Source organism: Bombyx mandarina, chromosome 10, assembly GCF_030267445.1.
Source record: "Bombyx mandarina strain Sakado chromosome 10, ASM3026744v2".
In the NCBI taxonomy this organism is placed as follows: domain Eukaryota; kingdom Metazoa; phylum Arthropoda; class Insecta; order Lepidoptera; family Bombycidae; genus Bombyx; species Bombyx mandarina.
Window position 1 is genome coordinate 2884385 of NC_143217.1, and position 23627 is coordinate 2908011.

The 23627-nt window shown below is 33.4% G+C and overlaps 4 protein-coding genes across 5 annotated transcripts in view; 1 reads left to right on the forward strand and 3 right to left on the reverse strand.

Annotated features, from left to right (window-relative positions):
* Positions 1 to 6982, reverse strand: part of LOC114247414 (SEC14-like protein 2) — a 32871-nt gene extending 25889 nt beyond the window's left edge. The window contains exon 1 of the mRNA XM_089730160.1: positions 6802 to 6982. Within this exon, the coding sequence (XP_089586286.1) occupies positions 6802 to 6864 (63 nt within the window). The 5' untranslated portion in view covers positions 6865 to 6982. The remainder of the gene's footprint in view (positions 1 to 6801) is intronic.
* An 856-nt stretch (positions 6983 to 7838) lies between these two features.
* Positions 7839 to 9621, reverse strand: Polr2M (RNA polymerase II subunit M). The gene has a single exon (XM_028182263.2). It carries the CDS (start codon positions 8960 to 8962, stop codon positions 8027 to 8029), a length of 936 nt encoding a protein of 311 aa, XP_028038064.2. The 5' UTR covers positions 8963 to 9621; the 3' UTR covers positions 7839 to 8026.
* A 767-nt stretch (positions 9622 to 10388) lies between these two features.
* On the forward strand, positions 10389 to 14942 carry LOC114248850 (putative RNA-binding protein 18). 2 transcript variants are annotated; one of them, XM_089730162.1, is made up of 4 exons: positions 10389 to 10622; positions 11773 to 11858; positions 12339 to 12549; positions 13816 to 14942. In XM_089730162.1, exons 1-4 carry the CDS (start codon positions 10611 to 10613, stop codon positions 14086 to 14088), a joined length of 582 nt encoding a protein of 193 aa, XP_089586288.1. In that variant the 5' UTR covers positions 10389 to 10610; the 3' UTR covers positions 14089 to 14942. The 2 variants fall into 2 exon arrangements, with proteins under 2 accessions (XP_089586288.1, XP_089586287.1); XM_089730161.1 differs by lacking the exon at positions 10389 to 10622 and adding an exon at positions 10977 to 11574.
* Positions 14943 to 14968: 26 nt separating this feature from the next.
* Positions 14969 to 22964, reverse strand: Tif-IA (RNA polymerase I-specific transcription initiation factor RRN3 homolog Tif-IA). Its single transcript, XM_028182262.2, has 7 exons — positions 21877 to 22964; positions 20814 to 20913; positions 18958 to 19110; positions 18001 to 18219; positions 16602 to 16966; positions 15976 to 16204; positions 14969 to 15438 (listed from the first exon to the last, which is right to left on the reverse strand). The coding sequence occupies exons 1-7, from the start codon at positions 22283 to 22285 to the stop codon at positions 15228 to 15230; spliced, it is 1686 nt and encodes a 561-aa protein (XP_028038063.1). The 5' UTR covers positions 22286 to 22964; the 3' UTR covers positions 14969 to 15227.
* Between the last annotated feature and the right edge of the window lie 663 nt (positions 22965 to 23627).

Below are 23627 nucleotides of genomic sequence, written 5' to 3' on the forward strand. Positions count from 1 at the left end.
GGTAAACAGATTTTGTTTATATTTTCGTAGTTTGATTTCGCTTTTAATGTACACCCGGCTGCCTGGCAGACGTTCTCTGGAATTCAGTAGAACAAGACTATTACTTTAGCTTTTCCCGACTACATAACTATAATATACCCATACTAATATTAACATAGATACATACTGACCGACAGTGGATTAAATTGTATTGTCCTTGCTCTTTGCGAGTCGTAGACAGTACGGTTAAGGTGACCATGAAAACTATAAAATTATTCGAAAACGTCGGAAATAATTTAATGATAATAAAAAACGTGACATTAAATCGTAATAGAAATAATGGATTATGTACATTATAATGGAAATTCTATGTGAATTTCTATTTTTGATTAAACCTATAATGCTTATACTGAGAAAATAACAATTTTAATATTCAATTCGTTTAACTACCAAAACTTATTAATTTTTACATTGTGATTATTTAATGTTTCCAAATATAAAATATTCATTCATCCAAAGATACCGATTATATTCTTACAAAAGTGCGAAAGTCGTATAATTAATATAGTTGGCTAAAAATAGAAAACGTTTATGTAACAAAATGGTCAATCTCAATGCATCTAATAACATTAGGTCGCTGCGTTGGTTGCTCTAAATACATACAATCTTACGACAAGTTTTGTAAGCAAATTACTGTTCCAACAACTAAGCTTTGATTCATCCGTGGTTTCATGTATATTTCTAGTGTACATTATCGTATGAAATGATACGCCTATTGCGGGATCCGATGTTTCTAAGCTAATAGGTATAGTCCCCGGCACGTAACTTGGCAAGAGTCGCTAGATGCGCAGAAGTCGTTTTTTAGGTCTCTTTGGTTGTCAAGCGGGACGCGGGGAAAGACGTAGCGCCGTTCCGAGCGCGCGATTGGTGAGTCAGTCGACCCTCCCCTCCCGCACCGCGTCAACGTTCCGTTCGCTCCCGGTTACACATGCGCCTACTATAGTTGTAGGAACCCTTTGTTTATATTGAGTTTTTGTTACAAGTTGTTATTATTTTTTTTAATTTAGTTTTTGTTACAAGTTTTATTGTTTTAAGTTTGTTTGCAATGCCAGGACCAAATACCAATGACCATATAGTCGATTCAGTCACTGAGCGTTTTACTATTTACGCCAGTGACGACAGCGATTCTTCGTTATGTCGATTTTTAATATGAAGTATATTTTTTAAATAAACTTCTTAACTTTTAATTGTATTTTATTTATAACACCTAATACACTTCACGAATTCCTCTCTTTTCTTTAACTTTCTTCTAAACACACAGGCTTAAAAATAAATTACGGCAAATAAAAAAATTAATAAAATTAAATTAAATTATATGCGGGCAATAAAAGTGACCATTTTTTTGTTGCAATGTGCACTATGCGCGACATTACCCCCACTACACCAAAACCTTGCCAACTTACGTGCCGCTTACTATACGTGCCTATGACATGAATATAACATGGTCATCAACGACTTGTACCATTGTGTAAATACCAAACCTTTTGTTTCATTATTGTTTAGAAGGGTGGGCGAGCTCTGGGCCCATCTGGTGTTGTGGTTACTGGAGCCCACAGACATCAACAACGTAAATGCCGGCACCCACTATCAGGTTTCATAGTATATGGTTGCCTGACCCTTCAAAACGAAACGCATTATTGCTTCACGGCATAAATGACCAAGGTGGTGGTACATAGCCGTGTGGGCACAGAAGACGCCTTACCGACTTAAAAATTTTAATTTGCATAATTGCAGATGCAAAAAAACGGAAGGGCGTATTGTAAGCCCGCACTTGTAGGTTCCGGATATGATAGTTGTTGCAATACAACTGAGAATTCGGCCTAATGTATCTCGGTAGGTTCACGTCTTGATATATCTTTGAGCATCGCTAACCCTTCAACATCGAGGCGGTGAATTCGATTCTACTACAACAAAATAATCAATTCAATTCATCCATACAAACTTTTTGTCCGTTCACGTTATACAGTCATTATTTAAGTTCATCAAATTTTTTGTATTACCCGCGCAGTTATTATTTATGATTTCATCGTAAACCGAAAAATACCAGCAACAGTAATACGCTTGTTTTTCGTAAACTTTTTCTTTCGGTTTTTTTTGTTGTTGTATTCGCATGAGGCAAATCGAATCCATTCTCCCATGTTCGGGAGAAGGGTAGGTACATTTGGCATTCGTGGTCATACTAACTGTTTACGGAATTAAGATTGTTAATAACAAAATAAATTGGGCATAAACGAGTTATCTACGACAACATAAGTTTAAAAAAAATGTATTATAAATTTAATTGTTGGAAAAAAATCTTGATAAACAATTTCAGTATGTTGCTTATACAGTTATGTCAGTGAACATAACCCATTAGGTACTCTTTTATTTCGAAACCTGTTTGTTTGCTATACGATTATAAACTCTTCTACTAATTTCCTATGCTAGTTAGTATAGGTGAAGTATGAAATTGTAGATGTAATCGCTTTTTTCTTCGAATTTTCATTATTATCAAACACTCCTATATTTTTGCTAAAACGTCAACTATTAATGCGTGGCATACATACTGCTTTGGACTAATCATGCTACACACAGTGCCCATTAGCATATTGAATGTATAGACAGGTTACATCACTTGCGGACGTCAAGCAATTGTTTCAGTTTTCTTGGCCTAAATTAAAGAAGAAAAAAAAAACCTATAAATACATTGCTTATTCACACTTGCATTACAATTTTTTTTGGACACTAATTGGATTAAACTGCGATATTTTGTTTTTATTCATAAGACTTAGACGAAAAACATGAGACCACACTTCGAAGTTGTAAAGTAATAATTCGGGGATATATATTTAATTGACTGTACCGCACAAATCTAGCAAAAATAAACTTAAAATTATAAATTCGAAGAGATACTGTCAATCTGTTAAAAACGTATCTCATTTTAAATTTTATAAACTTGGTCTTGTTGCTTGCAATACAGTTAATTAATTCTTGAATTGTAATCAAAATATTTTTATCAGATATTTAAAATGGCAAGAATAACAATTGTTTTTTTTTTTAATCTAGTTGTTAGAGTAATTGTAAAATAACAAATTAGGTCGCAATCTAAAACATTGCGGCACAAGAGCGCAAGAGGAATGTGATGTTATACATAAAAAAATTATACGGGTCTTAAAATATTATTTGCTGCGTTTATTTAACATGTGTACGTGTAGCTATATGTAGTATAATCCGCGGATACTTTCACTCACATTCAGAAATCAAGTTAATTATATTTTTAATTAAATTTATTCATAATATCATCAAATTCACTCATTTAATATTCATTTGAAATTGCTGTTATACTATTAAGGCAATAAAACATTCATAAGATTTTTTCTACTTGTATTAGCTAATTTTGCATTCGTCGTGACGTAATGACTTTTAAGTGAGTGGCATTTCTTCTGGTGGGAAAAGGTAAAGACGAATAAGTGTTGTCGTCTTTTACAATGGAAAATGAGCAACGAAGTTCTTTGAGTATTGAACCAGCGTACTGGAACCGGCAATAAAGATTTAAAGATGCTAGAGCATATTGTAAGGCACGTCCTTACGGATTCATCAGATCCAATAACTCTTACATTAGATACTTTCAGCTCTAACACTAGGAGCAGGCTGAGGAACCCCGGTAACCGTACTCGTCGAACTCGACAACGAGGTCGACGTGAAACCTAACCCATGCATCAGCCCGCTGAGTTTCTCGCCGGATCTTCTCAGTGGGTCGCGATTCCGATCCGGTAGTAGATTCATTCGCGAAGCAATTGCTCTTGAGTTGTTAGGTTTCCTTCGGAGGCGCTCGGGCAGTTGTAAGCAAATCCCACCCCTCCTGGCTGAGCCTTTGCTCGCCCACCTGTCTTGGTAAAACTGGAAAGGCCTCCGGGCCACCAGTAATCTATCAATCATAAAAAAGGCCCGCCGGGTTGTGACCTTCGTACCAATTTGAACCGCGAAACAGTCACTCACTCCGGTTTGCTGGGTGGGACAGCCGTTAAGCAATGCAGTTGATTCTTTAACCTTGTGTGTACACCAGGTATTATGTCGCGAACTTGTTCTACGCAACGAAACAGCTCTAATCGCGTCATCGAATAAAACGCTGAGGATTTAATTCGGTTTATTAATAGATTTAAAAAAATGAGGTACTTAAAAATTCGTGTGTGCGTTACCTCAGAACTTTTTTCTAGATGAACCGATTTTGACGATTTTTCGTTTGGAAATTATATCGAGGAGTGATATGTTATTTGGTTTAAGCTACGTTTCGCTTAATAGGTACGCGACATTTATCTTTGTAATGAAAGTTGCATTTTATTTGGTATTAGCATCGACAGTACGATGCTTTTAATTGAGATAAAATTTTACTCTCCTGAAATAGCTGAAGAAGTTTTATTGTTGTGATATTTTCCAAATTTTAATCTTTAAATGGCTTTCCTATAAAGTAGTAAAAATGTAGCATAAACCATTCACCCTTCGATATAATGACAATAAAAATTCGAGATAAATTAAAAACTATAAATAGCTTTAATTAAAACTACGACTCTCAAAATCCGAAGAAATTAATATGTATAACTTTAGTCCCAGAAGCATAATTACTCTCTTCATCACAATATATGCGTGGCAGCAAGCTTTGCCTTTAGAAGCCTAAACTTAGAGCTAGAAATGTTAATAACAGCAATACCCTAGTACGTTTTCGCTTATCCGATTGCGACGGGGCAATGCAAAGCCGCCGTCGCGGCGTCACCCAAAACATGTCTTGTCGGATCCCCCGGATTCACTCTCGGCTCTTTTAGGCCCCTCAAGAACCGGTCACCTGGCCCCATCGAACTCGTCGATTACGACGAGCGAACTAGCCCATAGACACAGCCCACTGAGTTTCTCGAAGGATCTTCTCAGTGGGTCGCGATTTCGATGCGGTGGTAGATTCTGCGCAACACTGCTCTTGCTAGGGCTAGTGTTAGCAACGTCCTCTGGTTAGAGCCCCGTGAGCTCACCTACTCGCTCGGTGAATCTAGTATGACCCCTCGAGGTCATTAGAACAATACGTAAGTATGTCTAACCCGTCAAACTGGAACATCCGATTGCTGGGCGGCGATAATAGGTAGGATGGCGACATCAACCAGTGCGAGCCCGCAATACGACTTACCAATCAGTACTTATATCAAGTCGCTTTGTTTAGTTTCATTTATCTTGTTTTATCGCTAATCGTTATTTTAATGTGAGATAAAATGAAAATCACGATTAATTATAAATTATAATCTATAAATATTTAATAAAAACAAAACTAGTATTTATATTTAGGGACGCAGGACTTAATATATTATCTTTATGGTCCTCTTTAATACTAAAATTGTATTCGGTCAATTCAATCGGTCACGTATTTTATTGCAGTATTTAGGTACACTAATGTACGATACGAAGCATCGTAAGGCTAATTAACTTTAAATTACGTACCTATTTCATTGTTATAAAAGTGATAAAGGGAATATGAGCAGTGGCACCTGTGTAATAAGGTTCTAATACGGATGTGAGTTCCCGGTTTCGTTATGTTCTTAATAATTCTCCATCATCACCGCGCTATTAGAATTATAATCAACATAATTCTATCTATATAATATATAAAAATGAATTGCTGTTCGTTAGTCTCGCTAAAACTCGAGAACGGCTGGACCGATTTGGCTAATTTTGGTCTTGAATTATTTGTGGAAGTCCAGAGAATGTTTAAAAGGTTAGATAAATATGAAAATGCTCGGAATTAAATAAAAATAACAATTTTGTTTTTCCTTTGACATGTCCCCCGTCGGACGCATTCCTTTTGTTTGTTTTAAGTTTATTTTATACAAAAGTTTAGGTCTTTTATTTATCGATTAAGGCACTACGAAGTCTGCCGGGTCAGGCTAGTACTTTTAATAAAACAATAGAATCCAGTGTGTCTGTATATTAAAGAGCTAGGTATATATTTTTTGTCTGTCTGTTTAAATACTGAACGAATTATCATTAAGTTTTATAGCTAAACAAAGATTAAATTGGAGCAAAATTCATAGTTCTATTGAAATTGGATTTTGCAAAAAGTTATTGTCATTTAAATATTTTTGTATTTAACGAATTGTTTTTATGAACTTTCTTTTGGAATTTAATTTTATGCTGTTAGATGATGTAGAAGTTCCTTATTATTATTCAGACGGAAGTAGCTGTCTGTCTGTTGCGTTATCATAACGAAAAAACTGAACAGATTTTCATGAAATTCGATATTGAAATAATTTGAGCTCTAGGAAAAAATTTAACTTACTTATCACCCCACTGCTTAGCACGGGTCTCCGCTCACGCGATGCTAACTGCGAACGAAGCCGCGGGCGCAATCATTTGTATGTATACCTTAATTTCCTAATTATTTGTGCCGCAGATTTAAGAGTGTCAACTTTAGAACGCCGTAAAATGTGAGGTTGTGACTGTGGCCTGTACGGAATGGAGCTTCTGTTAGTACAAGCAAACAGCGATTTTGCCGTTTTTCAATGAAATGTAGACTTAAGTCTTAGGTCTAACGTTGAGGTGGCGATGGACTTTTGCAACCGCTTAACATCAGGTGAGCGGTGAACTAGCCTGTCCAAAAGAATGAAAAATAAATCATGACAATACCTCTTTTTTTTTCCGGAACGTTCACTAGTTAGTGCTTCGTAAGAAATTTTTGTCTAATTCAAAATCGACAAACATAAAATAAAAATGAAATAATTAATTTAGAATTAAGTGTAGTCGTACCTTCATTAGAGCAAACCGTTGATCGTCATCAATTCCTACGACCGCGTTCGACATAGGAGCCATATTCACTAACTGTTTATTTTTATTTTGTGATGTTTCCAATTAACGTAACACGCGCAACGTGCGTTTGCCGCGAGCTCAGCCGCTGTTGTATATTTGTGTTTAGTGCTAATCTGTGGCTGTCAATTACGCGTACGTAGAACCCTTGTACACTCGTACAGCAAGTCATAGATAATACACTGCGGTAGGCAAGTGTCGTACTGGCAAGTAAGTGGGTGGCCTTTGATCGAATGGTAGCGTACTTGTATAATAATTATATTATATAGTTATGCATAGTTATAATTATATTTTGTAATGGCGACCCACACGAAATATGTAGGTAATAGTAGGTATCAATATAAAGTTAGGTATACAGTATACTGTATAGTGTATCTTGCTATGAATTAATGTGAACTCTACGTTTTATGTAAAGCGTACATATCTGAAGTTTATAAAAATAACCATAGATTATACACAAAATAACCGAGCAACCGCTAGTCGCACGGCTAAGCATTGTTAATTAAAATGCATATTACGTACTTAATAGAAGTCAACACGGAGAGATCTCTTCACTCTAAGCTGTGCCCTAAATCGTGTATGAAGTGAACGAATGAAGGAATTAATTCATTAACATAATTTATAGACAGAAATGAGCATGTAGTTAATGAAATAAATAAATAAGTAACTTGATGTACTTATCATCTACCCTTTTACATGTTCAATTAAATGTAATTTAAGGGCTCCTTTTTGAAATTTAACAATACAAGTCTTAAAGTTTATTTTATATATATCGTGATTGTTGTCTTTATACACATTTTTTCCTCATATTGGGTATATCAAGCTCTGGTGGAGTGTATATCTAATACCATAAGTGTATAAGTTAGGGAGCAACTTGCATTTACAACAATCTGATAAGCTTTATCAATTAATTACTTTACGCTTTAAGCTTATATCGGATTCAGAGTAATGAATTGTAAGGGATAATAATCAAGTATACATAAATAGACAGACATTTATTATTATTGTTATTATTATACATTAAATCAGTAAGTACACAGTTAAATTACAACCCAGTCGTTTTCATGCTATTTTGATCCCTTAAAAATGAGGACTGGCATGAGCCATGAAAGTCTAAGTCTAACTAAGCTCTCATGAGAGAACTTGGTTCTAGAACTTAGTATGTATATTATTTCATTATGGTAAAAATGACACCTCCTTTCTCAGGCTCCTCATCATGAACTTCTTTGTCACTGCCCTCAGCATCAGACTCATAATCATCACTATTGGTGTCTCGGTATGAACCAAACCTGGATAAATCCAATGGCAACTGACTCATTTTGACTCCAGCCATTGAAGCCAGCCTTTCAGCTGCATGTAATGCATTCACCTCTTTAAGACGTAAGTTATGTTCTTGTTGGAGTTTTAATGAGTCTTCTATTGATAATATTTTTGCTGGACCATGTATTGTAGGAGGAGGTGTGGCAGCAGTCACCTCCCATTTTTTACATTTGTTCTTTCCTCTTTGTATTTCCTTTTCTGGGTTGTGGACATCTGTGTTTGTGGTCTTATGTGGCTTAAACTGTCTCGTTACTTTGGCTTTGGTGTTATGTTCTGTTTTGTTAACTATATATCTTATGTGGGGGATCTCATCTATCTTGATTAGATCTTCAGGGGTTATCGAAAGTTTTTCAGGTTCTAAAATCTTAATTTTTTTCTCATGGAATGAGTTCTGAGTCAAGATTTTTAGGACATCTTCAGGGTCACTGTCGTCATCTGAATCTAAATCTGTGGATTGTTTAATTGTACCTGTCCATTCTAATTCTTGTACGGATTGTTTGTCAATTCCATTCAGTTTCATATTTTCGAACATCCGACACGCATCTTCTTCCTCTTGCTTCGCTTTTAATTCAGATAAGATTTTATCGTACAAAATCTGTATTTTAGCACCTTTATCACTTAGTTTAGATATAAAACTTTTATTGTTTAATAACTTAATTTGTCTATCTCGTAGTTCGAGCAACTCTGGAATAGTTTTTAACGATAGATCGGTGATTTTTCCATCGATTTCTGTTTTTGGCGGCGGCGGCAAGATACCAGGTATCCTTTTATTTATCTTGTTCATTATTTATATATTTTCAACTAGTTTTAACGCATTCACATTTTTTAACGATCTTAATTCCTGTTATTACTGTAACATTGACTAATTCTTTTTTTGTACTTACATTTGCAACAAACTACATTCACATGGAATCTAAAAGATTTATATAGGTAAAAATACTGGATTTGGTAATTTTTTTCTGGAAATAGAAAACATCAGCTGTTTGTTTGTCACTTTTGCCCTTCTTTGTTATTTTGTCAACTAGGACAAAGGAAACAGCCTATTCAACCTTAAATTGTGAATTCGAACTCATATTGTGATTTAAACAAGAAGTGAAGTGAAATGAAGTATAGTAGAATGCAACAAAATTAAATAGATATATCGTTGGTAAAATGGAGAGAAAGTATATTTCGTGAAATTTGTGTAAGAGTTCGAAAAGCCATGAACTTAAATTAAATCCTTTTTGCCCTCATTATCATCATAGTCGGTTGCTCTTGGCAGAGCAGTCGTGGTCATGTGAAATTCTTGTTTATTAAAGCCTTGACAGATGTTTTCCATAATTTGCAAACTGAGGCTTGGCGCACGCACTCGTTAAGTGGGGTTTTAGTAAAGTCTTTCACCTGATCAGTCCAGCGCATGGAGATTTGTCCACGAGATCTCTTACGATTTACCCTACCCTGAACAACAAGTTTCTCGATAGACTCTGCGGGCCCTACCTATTCGCTAAGGAGCTATTCCAATTACGCTATGGCGGGTAGGTGAGCTTACGGGTATTAAACTAAGAGAGTTTGCTATCAATGACCCTAGCAAAAACAGTGCTTCACAGAATCGACTACCGGATCTCGGAATCGCGACCCACTGATAAGATCCGGCGAGAAACTCATTAGGTTGTGCCTCGACTTCGTCCTCTATGACAATGAAAGGAAATAGAGCTTATACACGGAATACTTCTTTGCTGCTTTGAAATTTGCATTTATTGAGTTTGATCTCCAAAATGACCTTCCGCATTTAAAATATCTTTATGAATATCGTTGGAGCCGTTTCCGAGCTTCAGTTTATATATATATATATATTCAAGAATTGCTCGTTTGAAGGTATAAGATAACGGTGGTTTATTAACTGTTTAATATCTGTGAAAGTGCACAGATGTGGGAAAATGAAACAAAGCCGCTGGACGTAACTTCTCGGGATCCTCCAAAAAGTTCATTGAAAAAATCTCAGTAAATGACCACCAATATTATATATCATAGATTATATCTCATCTCATATCATTTCATTTAATTTTATCCCAGTTGATTAATGTCCCAAATTAATCATCTTCATTTCATTTCATTTCACTCCATAATATCATTTTTCATAAAAATAAGAATATAAATTAAAATAAGATATGACCTAAAGGTCTTAGTTACCAGGTCATTAAATCCCTTTAATAAAAAAACGTTTTACTGATCTGTGGTTAATTAAGTCATAGAATTTAGTTAATAATTATCTAGAAAAATATTATGTACACGAGTAAAATTATACAAATTATAAACAATGCGCAAGTCCAATGCTTAGTTAAAATATTATGTAGGAATAATTAGTGTATAAGTTATGTGATCCAAGAATTCTTGAACACCAAGAGATCTAAGAGTAAAGTAATTTAAAGGAACAGATTCAACACTCAAGAGACATGGAAGGAACGGTATTCTGAATAAATAATCATACTTTGCTTAAATTTTCATTTATCACGTGATTTTCATCTAACAAGTACCCCAAGTATTACAAACTAAAAGTATCAAAGATCATTTCAATGATAATAATTTGACTCAAATTAATTATACCTATATAGATGATTGAAATCTGATTGATGATTGAAAATTGAATTATCATTGAAATGAAAACAATGACCAAATGAACATAAATAGCACATTTTTTCTTACTTTATCCTTTTTTGAGGTACAGGATGCTGGGAGCATACACTGGTTGGTTGTACTATGGTGACTCTTTCAATTAAGTCGGGAAATCCAGTTTGATGGGTAGAATATCTAACATTTTCATGTTTCGCATTTTGAAAGGGACAGTCGAATCCCTAAGCTGTATCAACAAAGAATCATAGTAAACAATTTTTTCAATGGCCAACATGTGAAAATGCCAGTAGCAGAACTTTAAAATACATATTTAAAAAATATACTTGAATTAGTAGTGTAGCAGTAGATTTTTTTATCAAGAAGTAATGCTTTTCAGTTTGAAGGGTGTCATGTTGTATCTATGAGCTCTGGTCACCACTTAATACCAGGTTGGCTGTGAGCTCATTCATCTCTTTACTTATGAGCTATCAGTTCAGTATCAGAAAACTTGTTAATCATTCATTGTGGAAATCATTCTTGAACATCTATGAACTGAGAAAAATTTGTATTAAAATCCTTTATAGTCATTTCATTGAATACATGGTCACTAGCTGCTTCGCCAACTTTGTTGTTTTATCTGTAAACATACTGGAGACCTGATGTTGAATGGTCAAAGACACTCATAGATATCAGCAAAGCCAGCTAAACCACTGTCTTGCTAAATAAGGCACAGATACCTGAATGAGAATGAATGTCTCAGAAGGCAATGTTAATGCTCCCAACACAGAAGCAGAGACAAAGTGTGAAGTGAGTGTGTTTACCCATTAAAATAAAATAAAAAGTAAATAAAAGCTTGAATTCACACAACTCTGATGCTACTCTAATAACAAACTCATAAAAAAAGATTATTTATCATGGTGACTTAAAACCCCCTATTAAAACATTACAATAATGTTTGACCAAATTTAAATATGCTGTACAATACCCTATGTATTTTATTTTCAGGTTCCATTACATTTGGACCCAGTCCACCAGAACGAAGTCTGTGACAGAAGATTATGGATCGGGAATCTAGACCTGAGAGTCAATGAGTATGTTTAAAATATTAAAGTAATTTTTAAAGATAGCAATAAAAAAGAGAATAAATGTCTCTATAATTTCATAACATAAAATAATAAAAGGGTTACATTGTTTTATTTTCTTCTTTTTCTCCACCTTATCCCACTAGGTGGGGACGGCACAGCTAATTTTTCTCTTCCATTCTCCTCTATCAGTTGTCATCTCAACACTCACTCCTCTCTCTTTCATATCGTTATTCACACACATCCATGTCTTCTTCGGTCGGCCTCTTCTCCCTCCCTCTACCTTGCACTACCATTTCCATACATCTCCTAGTCACATGCATCTTCTCTCTACGCATCACATATCCATACCACGCTAACCGTCCGCTCTTTAATTTGTTGCTTACTGGGGCTACTTTCACACTTCCTCTGATATACTCATTCTATTCCATTTCATTATCGTACCAATAAAAGCCAATATAATAAAACATCATTTTTTTTTCATTACCGGTATCAATTACTGAAACTGGTCCGCGTCTATGGGAATATTGAGAAGTTCGACATGCTGTTCCATCGTAGTGGACCTGCAGCCGGGCAGCCAAGAGGGTTTGCGTTTGTTACATACAAATTGAAACAAGATGCTGTTAAGGCAATGAACTCATTGAATGGACAGTTACTAGGCTGCAAAAGGATATGTGTCAAATTTGCTAAACACACTGCTGTAAGTATCAATGAACTATAACAATTTTACATATTATATTAATGCTGTAAAGTTGTTTTAGTTTTATGTGTAGTGCATATACTTTGTAGTTATTTTATGCCCTAACCTGGTTGGTGAACTACTCGATTCAATCCTGAAAAATTGCAGATAACAAATTTTGTATTTGCAACAATGATGGGTGGATCTATAAACGAATTTGTAATGCGCCAGAGGCTTTTTTTTTTTTTCTACTCAAGCTGATAGCCTTGAGAGGCTATCTCAGCGTAAGCGTGGCTAGTAGGTGAGCTCACGGGGCTCAAACCTGGTGACGATGCTCACACGGACCCTAGCAAGAGCCGTGCTTCGCAGAATCTACCACCGGATCGGAAACGCGACCCACTGAGAAGATCCGGCGAGAAACTCAGTGGGCTGTGTCTGAGAGTTAATTTACTCGTCGATCCCTTCGTCGCAAGCGACGAGTTCGACGAGAACGGTGACCGGTGCTTGAAGTACCTAAAAGCACCGTTAGTGGATCGGGAGGATCCGAGATGACGTGTTTTGGGCGACGTCGACTGCTTTCCATTCTGTCCGCAGGATCGGGAATGGACAGAGGCATCGCGAAATTTGACATACTTAGAAATGGGTATTTAAAAGTACTACCTAGTCAAAATTTGGTAAATTTGATTTTCAAATCGCTTAATATTTAGATTATTTTGATGACTCTTTTAATGAGATGAAAGATGAAATCAATAGTTACTTTACAAAAAAATTATTGATTTTTGTTATCATGCTGTCTTGTCCTATAGTTGTAATGAACAATGTTTACTTAGCACATTTGTCCTGATTAGTTGTGCGCGCATGCCTTTTGTTACAAGCCAATTTTTTTACTTGTTATTTATTGTGTATCTTTTCTTTTTAGCTTGTAATGTGTATTGTGTGCCTAATAAATAAATAAACTAATAACAAAGTAATAAAATGCTTGGCAAACAAGTATAATAAATGGTTCAAGACAAAATCTTTAATAAATTATAAAATATCTGTTAAACTAGTCAAATCCGAATTCTGAACTACTTTGCTGAAAAAATGGGTAGGATGGTGTTGCTACTAATAGACTGCAGACACAGTGTGATACAAATTAGCAACAAATTGCCGTTTTCGCTTTAATAATGGTTCCTTTAAACCTGTATCTCGCCCTCAAAGAATAAACATTCACACAATTTACTATCAGCACTTACAGCTTCTGACATGAGGATTTAGAAAATAATTAAGTTAAAAAAATATTGACAGGATGATCAAGATAAACCAAAACCAGAACTAGGTATACCGGCATTGGCTGGTGCAAAACCAGAGTTTAAACTCAGCAAAAAGACAGCCATCCAATCCATAGAGGCTAAACTGAAGATGATGGAGAATATGAACCCCGGTGATGACTTTGTGATCAATAAATTAGCCGCTAATGAGACTCCAATAATAACACAATATCAGAATAAAGCCCTGCAACCTCCAAATAAAACGGTCAGCTCATTTCGAAGACGACACCCATATCATAAGAAGAGATAATCCATTAGGAATAGTAATAAAACTACTTGTTTAATTTATCAGTATTTCATATTTTAAGGATTTCATTAAGATTTTTGTTAAAGTAACACATTTTCAGGTTAAAAACTGTTATTTTTAATAATTCTCTTATTATTATTAGCTTGATTTGTAACTATGTAATTATAATCTTGAAAATCTGCTTTAAACTACCCTGATCTGATCTAATGACAAGGGCGGTGGGTGATATTTACGTTGTGATGTTTGAGATTGAGTACATCTTGCAATTTTAATAGAAAAAAATATGTTGAAAATTCTACCTTTTTTATTAGTATGCTGAATAGTAAAGTTGTTTTTACATAATGATATCTAAAAATAATGTTTCACAAAATTTCAGTTAGTTAATGAAATGTTTTTTTTTTTCATGTAAATTATATGTAGTAATCATTACTGTAGCTGTTTATGGTCTGAATATTTAGTAAGTTATTCTGTTTGGTTGTAAGCTAACTTGATTTCGGTTTAGAATTTTTGATATATGCATTTTTTTTTTATAAAGATTTTTTTTTTTTGTAAAGATACAAAATATTTTCATTCAAGGCAGATACTACGTTAAAACAGCCACTTCATTTACTAACCCCTAAAATTAGAATATCAAAAAATACCATATTATTTATTAATCAGCAGTTGTAATCCTTTACAAACTAACGATTTTAATTTTGTTATTATATATTTCTCAAAAAACAGACTCAACTGTAATATTTTTTGTCATAATTTATAGGAATTAAGTTAAATTCAGTATATTATTTCACAAACAATGAACCTGCAGCTTATGTGATGTGAATGTAGTATGATCTCAATAAAATTACATTGATGAACAAGTGTTGTTTCAAAATGAAAATCCTTATTCCATAAATATACTTTATTATATTTTTTACAGTCAATACGCAATTAAATAGAATAAAAAGGCAGAGTAATCAACGAATGTAAAGTATGCACATTGACTAATAACATGTTTTAAGCATAAATAGATGCAGGATAGCAGCATCTAAAACTTCATTGTTTATCACAATAAGTTATTCAAAGTAAATTAGACAGTTTCATTTATTTCTAAAGTTTTATAGAGTAAATTTTTACTTTTCTCCTTAAAAATAAATAAAGAAATTTTAGTATGGTATGCTTTCACTTGTTCTAAATCCAGGTAATACTCCATTGGACAGTGAGCTTGCTAGTTTAGAACATGGACTAACAGACATTAAAAAGTCATCATCGTCTGCCTCCATTTTCTTTTTCATGTTTGAGTATTGAGTTTCGTCATCGCCTTCTTTTAACCAGTCTTTGTAATCGATGCACAGCGGCCATATTATTTTACCGCTTCTGAAACATTCAAAGAATTATTGTTTTCTGCCAGTAGTTTATAGTATAATTGTTAGGAGGTGCATAATTAGAAACAGTTTAGCCTATATATTTTATAATATTATATTAACATTATACCTTGACAGCGTAAATAAGGACTCGCGACATATTAGTTTGCACAGACAATCAAGAAGTTGCTCACAGAACTTTACCTTATTATCAATAATTAATAACAATACGTAATAAAAGCGATTTGATTATAATGGTAGATTTTCGTGAGTCACATTTACTACTTTTACAGGTTTCTCTCGCGTATGTTTTATTTTATTACATTATATTAGTTTTCTGATAGTTTCAGTTAAATTGAGTTATGTGTTTTAATATGTACATTATAGCAAAATGCAATTAATCTCGGATATACGTTAACTAAAAATTTGTAACGCTAGTGGAAGCAGGCTAAGCTGCTTTTACATTTTGAGAAACTACTGGCACTCCACCTGTCGTATGTTATTTGACAAATTTCCATACATTTGAGTTATAAGAAGAGGGTATATTTACCTAGGTAATTGATAAGGGTCGTATGGAAACCATTCATCATACTGCAAAATATCTGCAGACTGTAACGTGTGTCGCGCATTGTTCTCAATAATAGCTTGACAATACACAATTTGGTGAGATCGAGTTACCGATGAAAATGCTCGTGTCACTTGTGGTGGGCAGGTGCGGAGAGGATTCAGTGTGCAAGCCACTAGCCGAGGAAGATTAAGAGACTCCACAAAGTTTAAGCCTGAAATATTAAAATAAATGTCATATTAAATAGAGATAAATTATACAAATCTGTAATTGTTAATAAATTAGTTATACTTTTTCGATTACTGAAAGAAGTGACCAAAATAAAAATTTTTTTTAAAGATAACCTTTTTGTAAATGTGTCAGTTATACTTCACAAATATGATTTTATTCTGCGTAGATTTCTTAGAACTAAGCTTGAAAATAGCCTTTTAACCATAAACAGAAAATTAAAACCCTATTTCATGAGCTGTAAATGTTATGACATAATGAACCATCAAATACAAGACTGTCTTTAGTAAAAGCTTTTTAAAGGTCAACAACGAAAATACTCAACAATAAATAAACATTCCAAATAAATCTTTTTAATATATAGAATGCTAAATTATACTCACTTTCTTTACTCATAAACAGATGCTGGTGTTTGAATGCAATTAGGTAAAACACAGCATGACATATAGCATGGAAGGCTCCATGAGCTTTAATGTTATCAGTAACAGTGGTGGACTCTTGAGCTGCAGAGATGTAGGAATGACACCAATCTGTCATTGTCTTCAAGAATTGTACTAATCTTGAGTTAGGAACTCGAACACAACGAGCCAGCAGACCTGCAAGATGACTGGCAGCTGTTCGTCTTGTTGCCAATGCACCGGGACCTAGACCTTGAAGCCCTGCCGCTACCGTCCACAGATTGTTGAGAACTCGATCAGCGCAATGTTGGTTTATTGATATTGTATACAGCAGTAAAAATTGAACATGCCTGAAAAATAAATACAATATGTGATTAGCATATTTTCAAACTAAATGTTATGTATATTATGTTTAAAAAAAGTGTCAAATTAAAATAGTTGATTGCTGTATCTATGCTATCTATTTTTTTAAATAGTGAATTTCATTACATATTTCACTTAAGTGTAAATGTTCCTTGTCAGTGCATTGACTTCCTTGACTATCCTTGAGACAGGTTAAAAAAAAAGAACCACAATTAATACTAGCATTTCAACAATTTTTTAAAATCTATATAAATAAATAAAAATATGACAGTTAAATACTCTCCTCTTTTTTCAACCAATTCTCGCTTTTTTTTGTTTTCTCCAGTATAATCTATTGACAAGCTTATTTAAATATAGTTTGGTATTTGGCTTAATGAATTATTTGGAATTGTTTAGCTAATTGCCTTAATCTTTTATATTTTAAAAATTATAATTAGTATAAATCATACCATGTCAGTGATTATAATAGAGTAAGTAGTTTGAGTGAATTTAAAGTAGGTATAAGATTTATATTCACAAAGATATAGGTCAAGGAATAATCACTAGTATCAGTTTATTGAGATAAACATTTTTTATGACATTAAAATTTATAAAATTACAAATTTTTGTGAACACAAAAGATCATAAATTTGATGAGATCCTGTGTTTGTGAATATACCTCATTTTATTCTATTAATTGAAGCTGCTAGAACAATGTAGATACATCACAACAGGACCGCTTTATGGAAGTTATATTATATTTTATATCATATCATTACTTATTATGATAAAAATAAAATAAACCTCCAAAATTCTTCCTAGATAAGACATTTATCGCACGAACACATCATGCTATACACACTACCTAATACCAATAAAATTAGCTTCAGTATATGGACTTCCTCATCACATTATAAGAAGCATGTTATTTTTCTGATCTAGCCTCATCATTGTATGCATGTGAGAGTTTACATGTTTTTCATTTATACTTTTGAATTTTAAAAACACAAAATGAGTAAGAATGTTTATTATATTTTCTTACCTGATTCCGTAAGTGGGTAGTATTATTTTTTCAAAAGCTGTGCACATGTGGTTCAAAATAGGGTCTCTTTCTTCCTGTAACCAGTGCAATACTTCTAGCATGCTATAGTCTAGGGTTTCAGAGATGTCATCATGTTGTTCCACATCCATGTCAAATAGTGTGTCATTCTGTTTCATTTTATTGTCACTTTCCACTATATTGCCGTCCATTACTATCATTCTGAATTTTAAAAAAATAAGGTAAATATGTGAGCTTTACTAAGTGGCATGTCAAATAAAATTAAACCACAATAAAGGTTTTTATTTCAAGTAGGCCTTCATAGGTGTTTTTAAATCGTCATGACATTATGGCTAAGTTGGAAAACAGCTGCATCACAAGGGAATCAGTAAGAAACTTGGAGCTTCCTCTTTTTCTAATGTATCTGTTTACAATATATTATTAAATAAGTACATATAAAGATAACTTAAACAAAACAGTGTGCTTCGTTGGAGTTTTTACGCTCTCAATAGCATAAGCTAGCTCAAATTTGTATGCAGTTATAACAATGCTCCTAGCAGTAAAAAACTCACACTAAGAACACTGGTCTGCCTTATTCAATGCTGGGCAAAAATCTGTTTGTAGGATTGTGGATCACAAATTCATAAGGTCCCGTCTAACATTAAAGTAGCTGTTCAAAATACTTTGATTTTTCATCTTTAACCTTTTAAAGATTAAATCTAAAATGAGAGCTGTAATAAATTATGTCCTGGCCAAACAAGTTTAAGGACTATTTTTATTTCTAGTACGTAATTGATTTTAACAAAAATTTATAACTTAAAATAATCAGTTTACAGTTTGTTTTCAGATTGAATTTAAAAAATGGCTGCCTCTTACATACACCTTATTCATAAAGCTTAGTTATTTAGACTGACTGCATGACATGTCTCAATATGTATGTACAAGGTTTTGTTTACTCACCTATTAATAATAATCATCATAATTTCCTCTGTAAGTGAAGGTAGGTATTTGCTAATCCATATAAGGTTATATATGAAAGATCTATTTGAACTACAACCAGCTTTGTGATATGGAAATTGATCTATTACAGTCTCCATTAAAAGTTCATTTGTCCTAAAACAATTATTTGTTAAAATATTATTAATGTAAACATTACCTGAATTTTTCTCAATTCAGGTAATATTTACATAGATACATTACATAGATTTACATAGCCTACATTTTTATTCTCTTGATGCCACACTAATATATCGACCCTTGAAAGGCAAATGTGACTAAGCGACAATGAGTGAACTTTACAGTAGACTAATTTAAAGTTGAAATACCTGAAAAAAAAAAAAATTTTTTAACGAATCTAGCTGTAGGATTGAAATGATTTTAATAGACCTAGAAACATATTTTTTTTGCGCATCGAATATTATTATTGCCTATCATTTATGTACAAAGCAGTTATTGTCCTTAGTCACGTTTGCCTTTCAAGCGTCGATATGGTTTCATGCATTATATTGCATAGTCAAATGCAATGTATCTGTTAAAATTTTAATAGTGAGAATCCCAGTAACACCATCATTCCAAACAATGCTTTTTTGTATATTTTTCAACATTTTTAGTAAGGATATACTTCTTACATTAGATTATGTAGCCTTTATTATATATTAGGGAATACCAACATTTCATATTGTCCTTCTGTATCTTCTTAAAAATGTGGCGACATCCAATAATTTTTTTATGAAATGAATAGACCTTCTGGTTCTATTCAGAAGGTCACCATTCATTTCTTTGATTTCATACCAGTTTACAACTTTGGTATGTGCTATTTTTGGTCCACTTACATGTGACCATTTGCATTCTGCACCAATGCAATACAGACTGAGCTGCTCAGTGATCATAATAGCATCCATCACCGCTGTTCAGCTTTTGTATTTAGGTAGCCGCATTTCATGCTCCCACTCAGTAATAATTGCCCGAATTTCAGTGTTACTGAAATAGAATATGTTTAGAAATTTCATTTCCAAAGAACTCTTTCCCAAAAGTGCTCTTCACTGATTCTCTAGAAAAGTTTTGGTAAATACTCAATCAATGGTATTGATTGATGTAAGTGCAAAATCACACAACATAGTTTCCAGAGTCATTTATAAAGCCAAATAGAACTCTGTGCACCTGGTTATTTTAAGAGAAACAAATTCAGTCTCTCCTTGACCCATTTATTATTAAGTATTGGATTTGAATGTAACTAACGGATTCTTTACATTATTCTATTAGCAAACAGTAGCTTGGTAAGCTTTATTTACATATTTTTGAGTGTTTAACAGAAGGCTCAAATATGATCTCATCAGCTAAATGTTTTGTAAGTAGTATGGTGGGTCCCATAAACTTTTTAAACATCTATGTGATGATCTTGTGGTATTCAATCATTTTTAGTTAGCTGCAGAAGACAGTTCCCAAAAAGGGAACTGTTTCAGTATAATGAGATCTGACCAATTAAATGTCTCATCCAACCTTTGTAGGTTGTCAAATATATCATCAATATGCTTCATGAAGCATTTTGATATATTAGCCTATATCCACTCACTTAAGAGTAAATACTGGCTAAATCAATACACATACTTAAATAATTAAATTCCCAAACAACTCTAATTCAAATTGTTGAAGATTTTTGTAAATATTTTATAATTTTTGATGTATCGTGACACATATATATAGGGTGCTTCATTAGAAAATAGTCCTGACATTACTTAAATTGTTAGATAGATTTAAACATCCACAAACATGTAATATGAAGCATAACCTTAAAGAAAGTTACGTAAAATACTTACATCGGCATTATTGCGATAATTTGTGCTATTATTGTATGAATGTTAGACCAGCTATTCAATTTCTCTGTTGGTGGAGTGTCATCCCAGTTTTCTTCATTAGCTAAAAATATCATAGTCATCATCAAATATATCTCTAACTAATGTTATGAAAATTATTATTAGATTAAATAAGTAAGTCTGCCTAAAAAGGCATTTTTTTTTTAAATACCATCTTGGAATACTTCAACTTGTGACTGCTGGTTTCGAATCCTGCAGGCTGGTAACAATTTTTCTGAAGGAATACTACTTACTTAACAAATGTTCACGAATGACTTCCACAGTGAAGTTGTGTAATAAAAATCAAACCCGTAAAAGTTTTAATTTTTAATTACTATCAGTAGGGAAACTTGTAAGCATGCGTGGGTAGGTACCACCACTTGCCTGCCTATTCCTGTCGTAAAGCAGTAATGTATTTTGATTGAAGGGTGGGGTAGTCAATGTACTGTAAAAACTAAATCTTAGAACTCAGGTTTCAGGGTGGGTGGTAGCATTCACATTCTGTATGTCTATGAGCTTCAGTGAACACTCAACACCAGGTGGGCTGTGAGCTCATCCACCTATCTAAGCATTATAATAAAAGTAACGGACTAATAGCATGGTAATACTATAATTCAGTTTTATACAATACAATATTTCAGTAGTTATATTAGTAAGAATATGAAATAAAAGAAAATCTCAAATCTTAAATGTTACTTGATTTCTGAAAGAGTACTTGTATTGACTTTTATGTGTTAAATTCTTTCACAATATTTCACAATGTTTTTATTAGTATTTACTCATTATTCGTTCATATAAATATATATTTTTATATGTTCATTGTTCATATATATGTTTTTATATGTATTTTTATATTTTTATGTTTTCTTTGTCTTTTAACAATTTTATATTTAATATTACAATTATAGAATAATATAATGTAATAGCATAATTGATGACATCTTCGTAATTCCTACAAACCAATGAATCGTAAGTGGCTATCATTGTCCAGGTATACTAGAACTACCACTGTGTGTTGCTAACTTACCTTTAAAAACCTTAACCAGACAGCTCATCACTTGCGGACAATGGTAAATATGTGCAGTTACTAGGCTAATGATGAAGGTGCTGAAAAGGTTGACTAACTTTTCACACCTACTAGCCCACTCAACATTGCACACTGCTTCTACAAACTGCTTGAAATCCTGTCCCATAATAAGAACGCAAGAGAGACAATCTTCGAGAATAATGCGAAAATTCTCATCATTTAATGGGTAATCTCTCAAAACTCTGACCAACTCCGAGTAAGGGCCAATGTTTCCTGTTTTAGCATAATTAAGAAGTATCTGTTCTATTTGTTTTTCGGAGAACTTCAATCTAGTACGAGCTAAAGCCGCTTGGCGATCCAGAGTTTTTTGCATCAAGGACGCGACGCTTTTCCTAGCCGCTACCGCCATTACTTCTTCAAGTCTTTCGTGATTGCCTTTAAAAACTCTGTTACGTCTGGTTGCCGAAGCAATTCTGCTTTTTTGTAGTTCAGTACTTCGCGTAAAATATTACTACTATCTTCTATGTTCGGGACAGTATTTGTGTTCGGATCGTAGCTCGTACTTGGTTTGCTGTACCCGGCGCTCGTGTCGGAAACGTCAGTGTTTTTCTTGTCTTTCAAATAAGACTGTAATCGCTCTAAAACAGCCTTGTTGTCACTTTCTTTCTTTTCTGGGCTATAACCTTCTCTCGACATAGCTTAACGGTAACTCTAAGTTTTACATTGTGTACAATGTTGCTGATGTTTTATTGATTAATATTTATGATGAATTAACGGAAAATGTACACGTACGTTCAAATTAAACCACCTAAACCTAATTCTTCACCTCAGTTCGTTTTATGAACACGTGCGCAACGTGCGCGGAACTTTTTGACTTTCTATTTGACACGCCGAAATTTGTCATTTTGGTTTGATTTTTCTATCTTCAAAGGCAAAGAATAAAATGACTATACGTTAGTTACTTTCTTTTGAAAGACTCGAACCAAGTCTTTTTCGAAAGAAAGCATAATTAATTTTGTGTCTTGAAGAATTAGACGCCTAATAAAATCGTATTAAGCGCTGCCACCATGTTAGTGTCTAAATACTGCACATATTAGTGAGGTATTGGTCTCTATTAAAACTTTTTATTTTTAGATTTATTGTCTATTTCGATGAGAGCGCTTTTGCGTTTTGTCATTAAACTATCGACAGCACTTATTTTCTGTGTGTAGTTTTAATGTTATAAATAAGTTAGTTCTGACTTCAATAAGTCAGAACTAACTTATTCATGTCATCAGTTTGAGCTTGAGCTGATTAATCGATTTAATGTTTTTAAAAAGATTGTATTATTGCAATGAAAAGTTTTATTTTCCCAATTTAGGAATGAAACTCGTATAAAAACTCCGTAGATAATACACATGGTAAAAAATTACTCCGATCTGGCCAATCGACTCCTATTTTAGATTAATTAAACTTTGTCTATTATTTTCCCCTAAGTAGAAACACTGAGTTAAAAAGTTACATATCTATTGAACGTACGAACAATCGAATTTTTTTGATAGTATTATAAATATTAGATTATTCATATAAACTCCGCTTTATTTTGTCTGTCAATACTTATTGAATTCAATAGAGATACAACATATATAAATAAGAATACAAGAGAATACAGTAGAGATGAATGTTGTGTCTGCATTACAGATTACGAATGTGATTTGATGTTAGACTGCATGTACGGTACCTACCTACTTGAATTTTTGACGTTTGTCGTT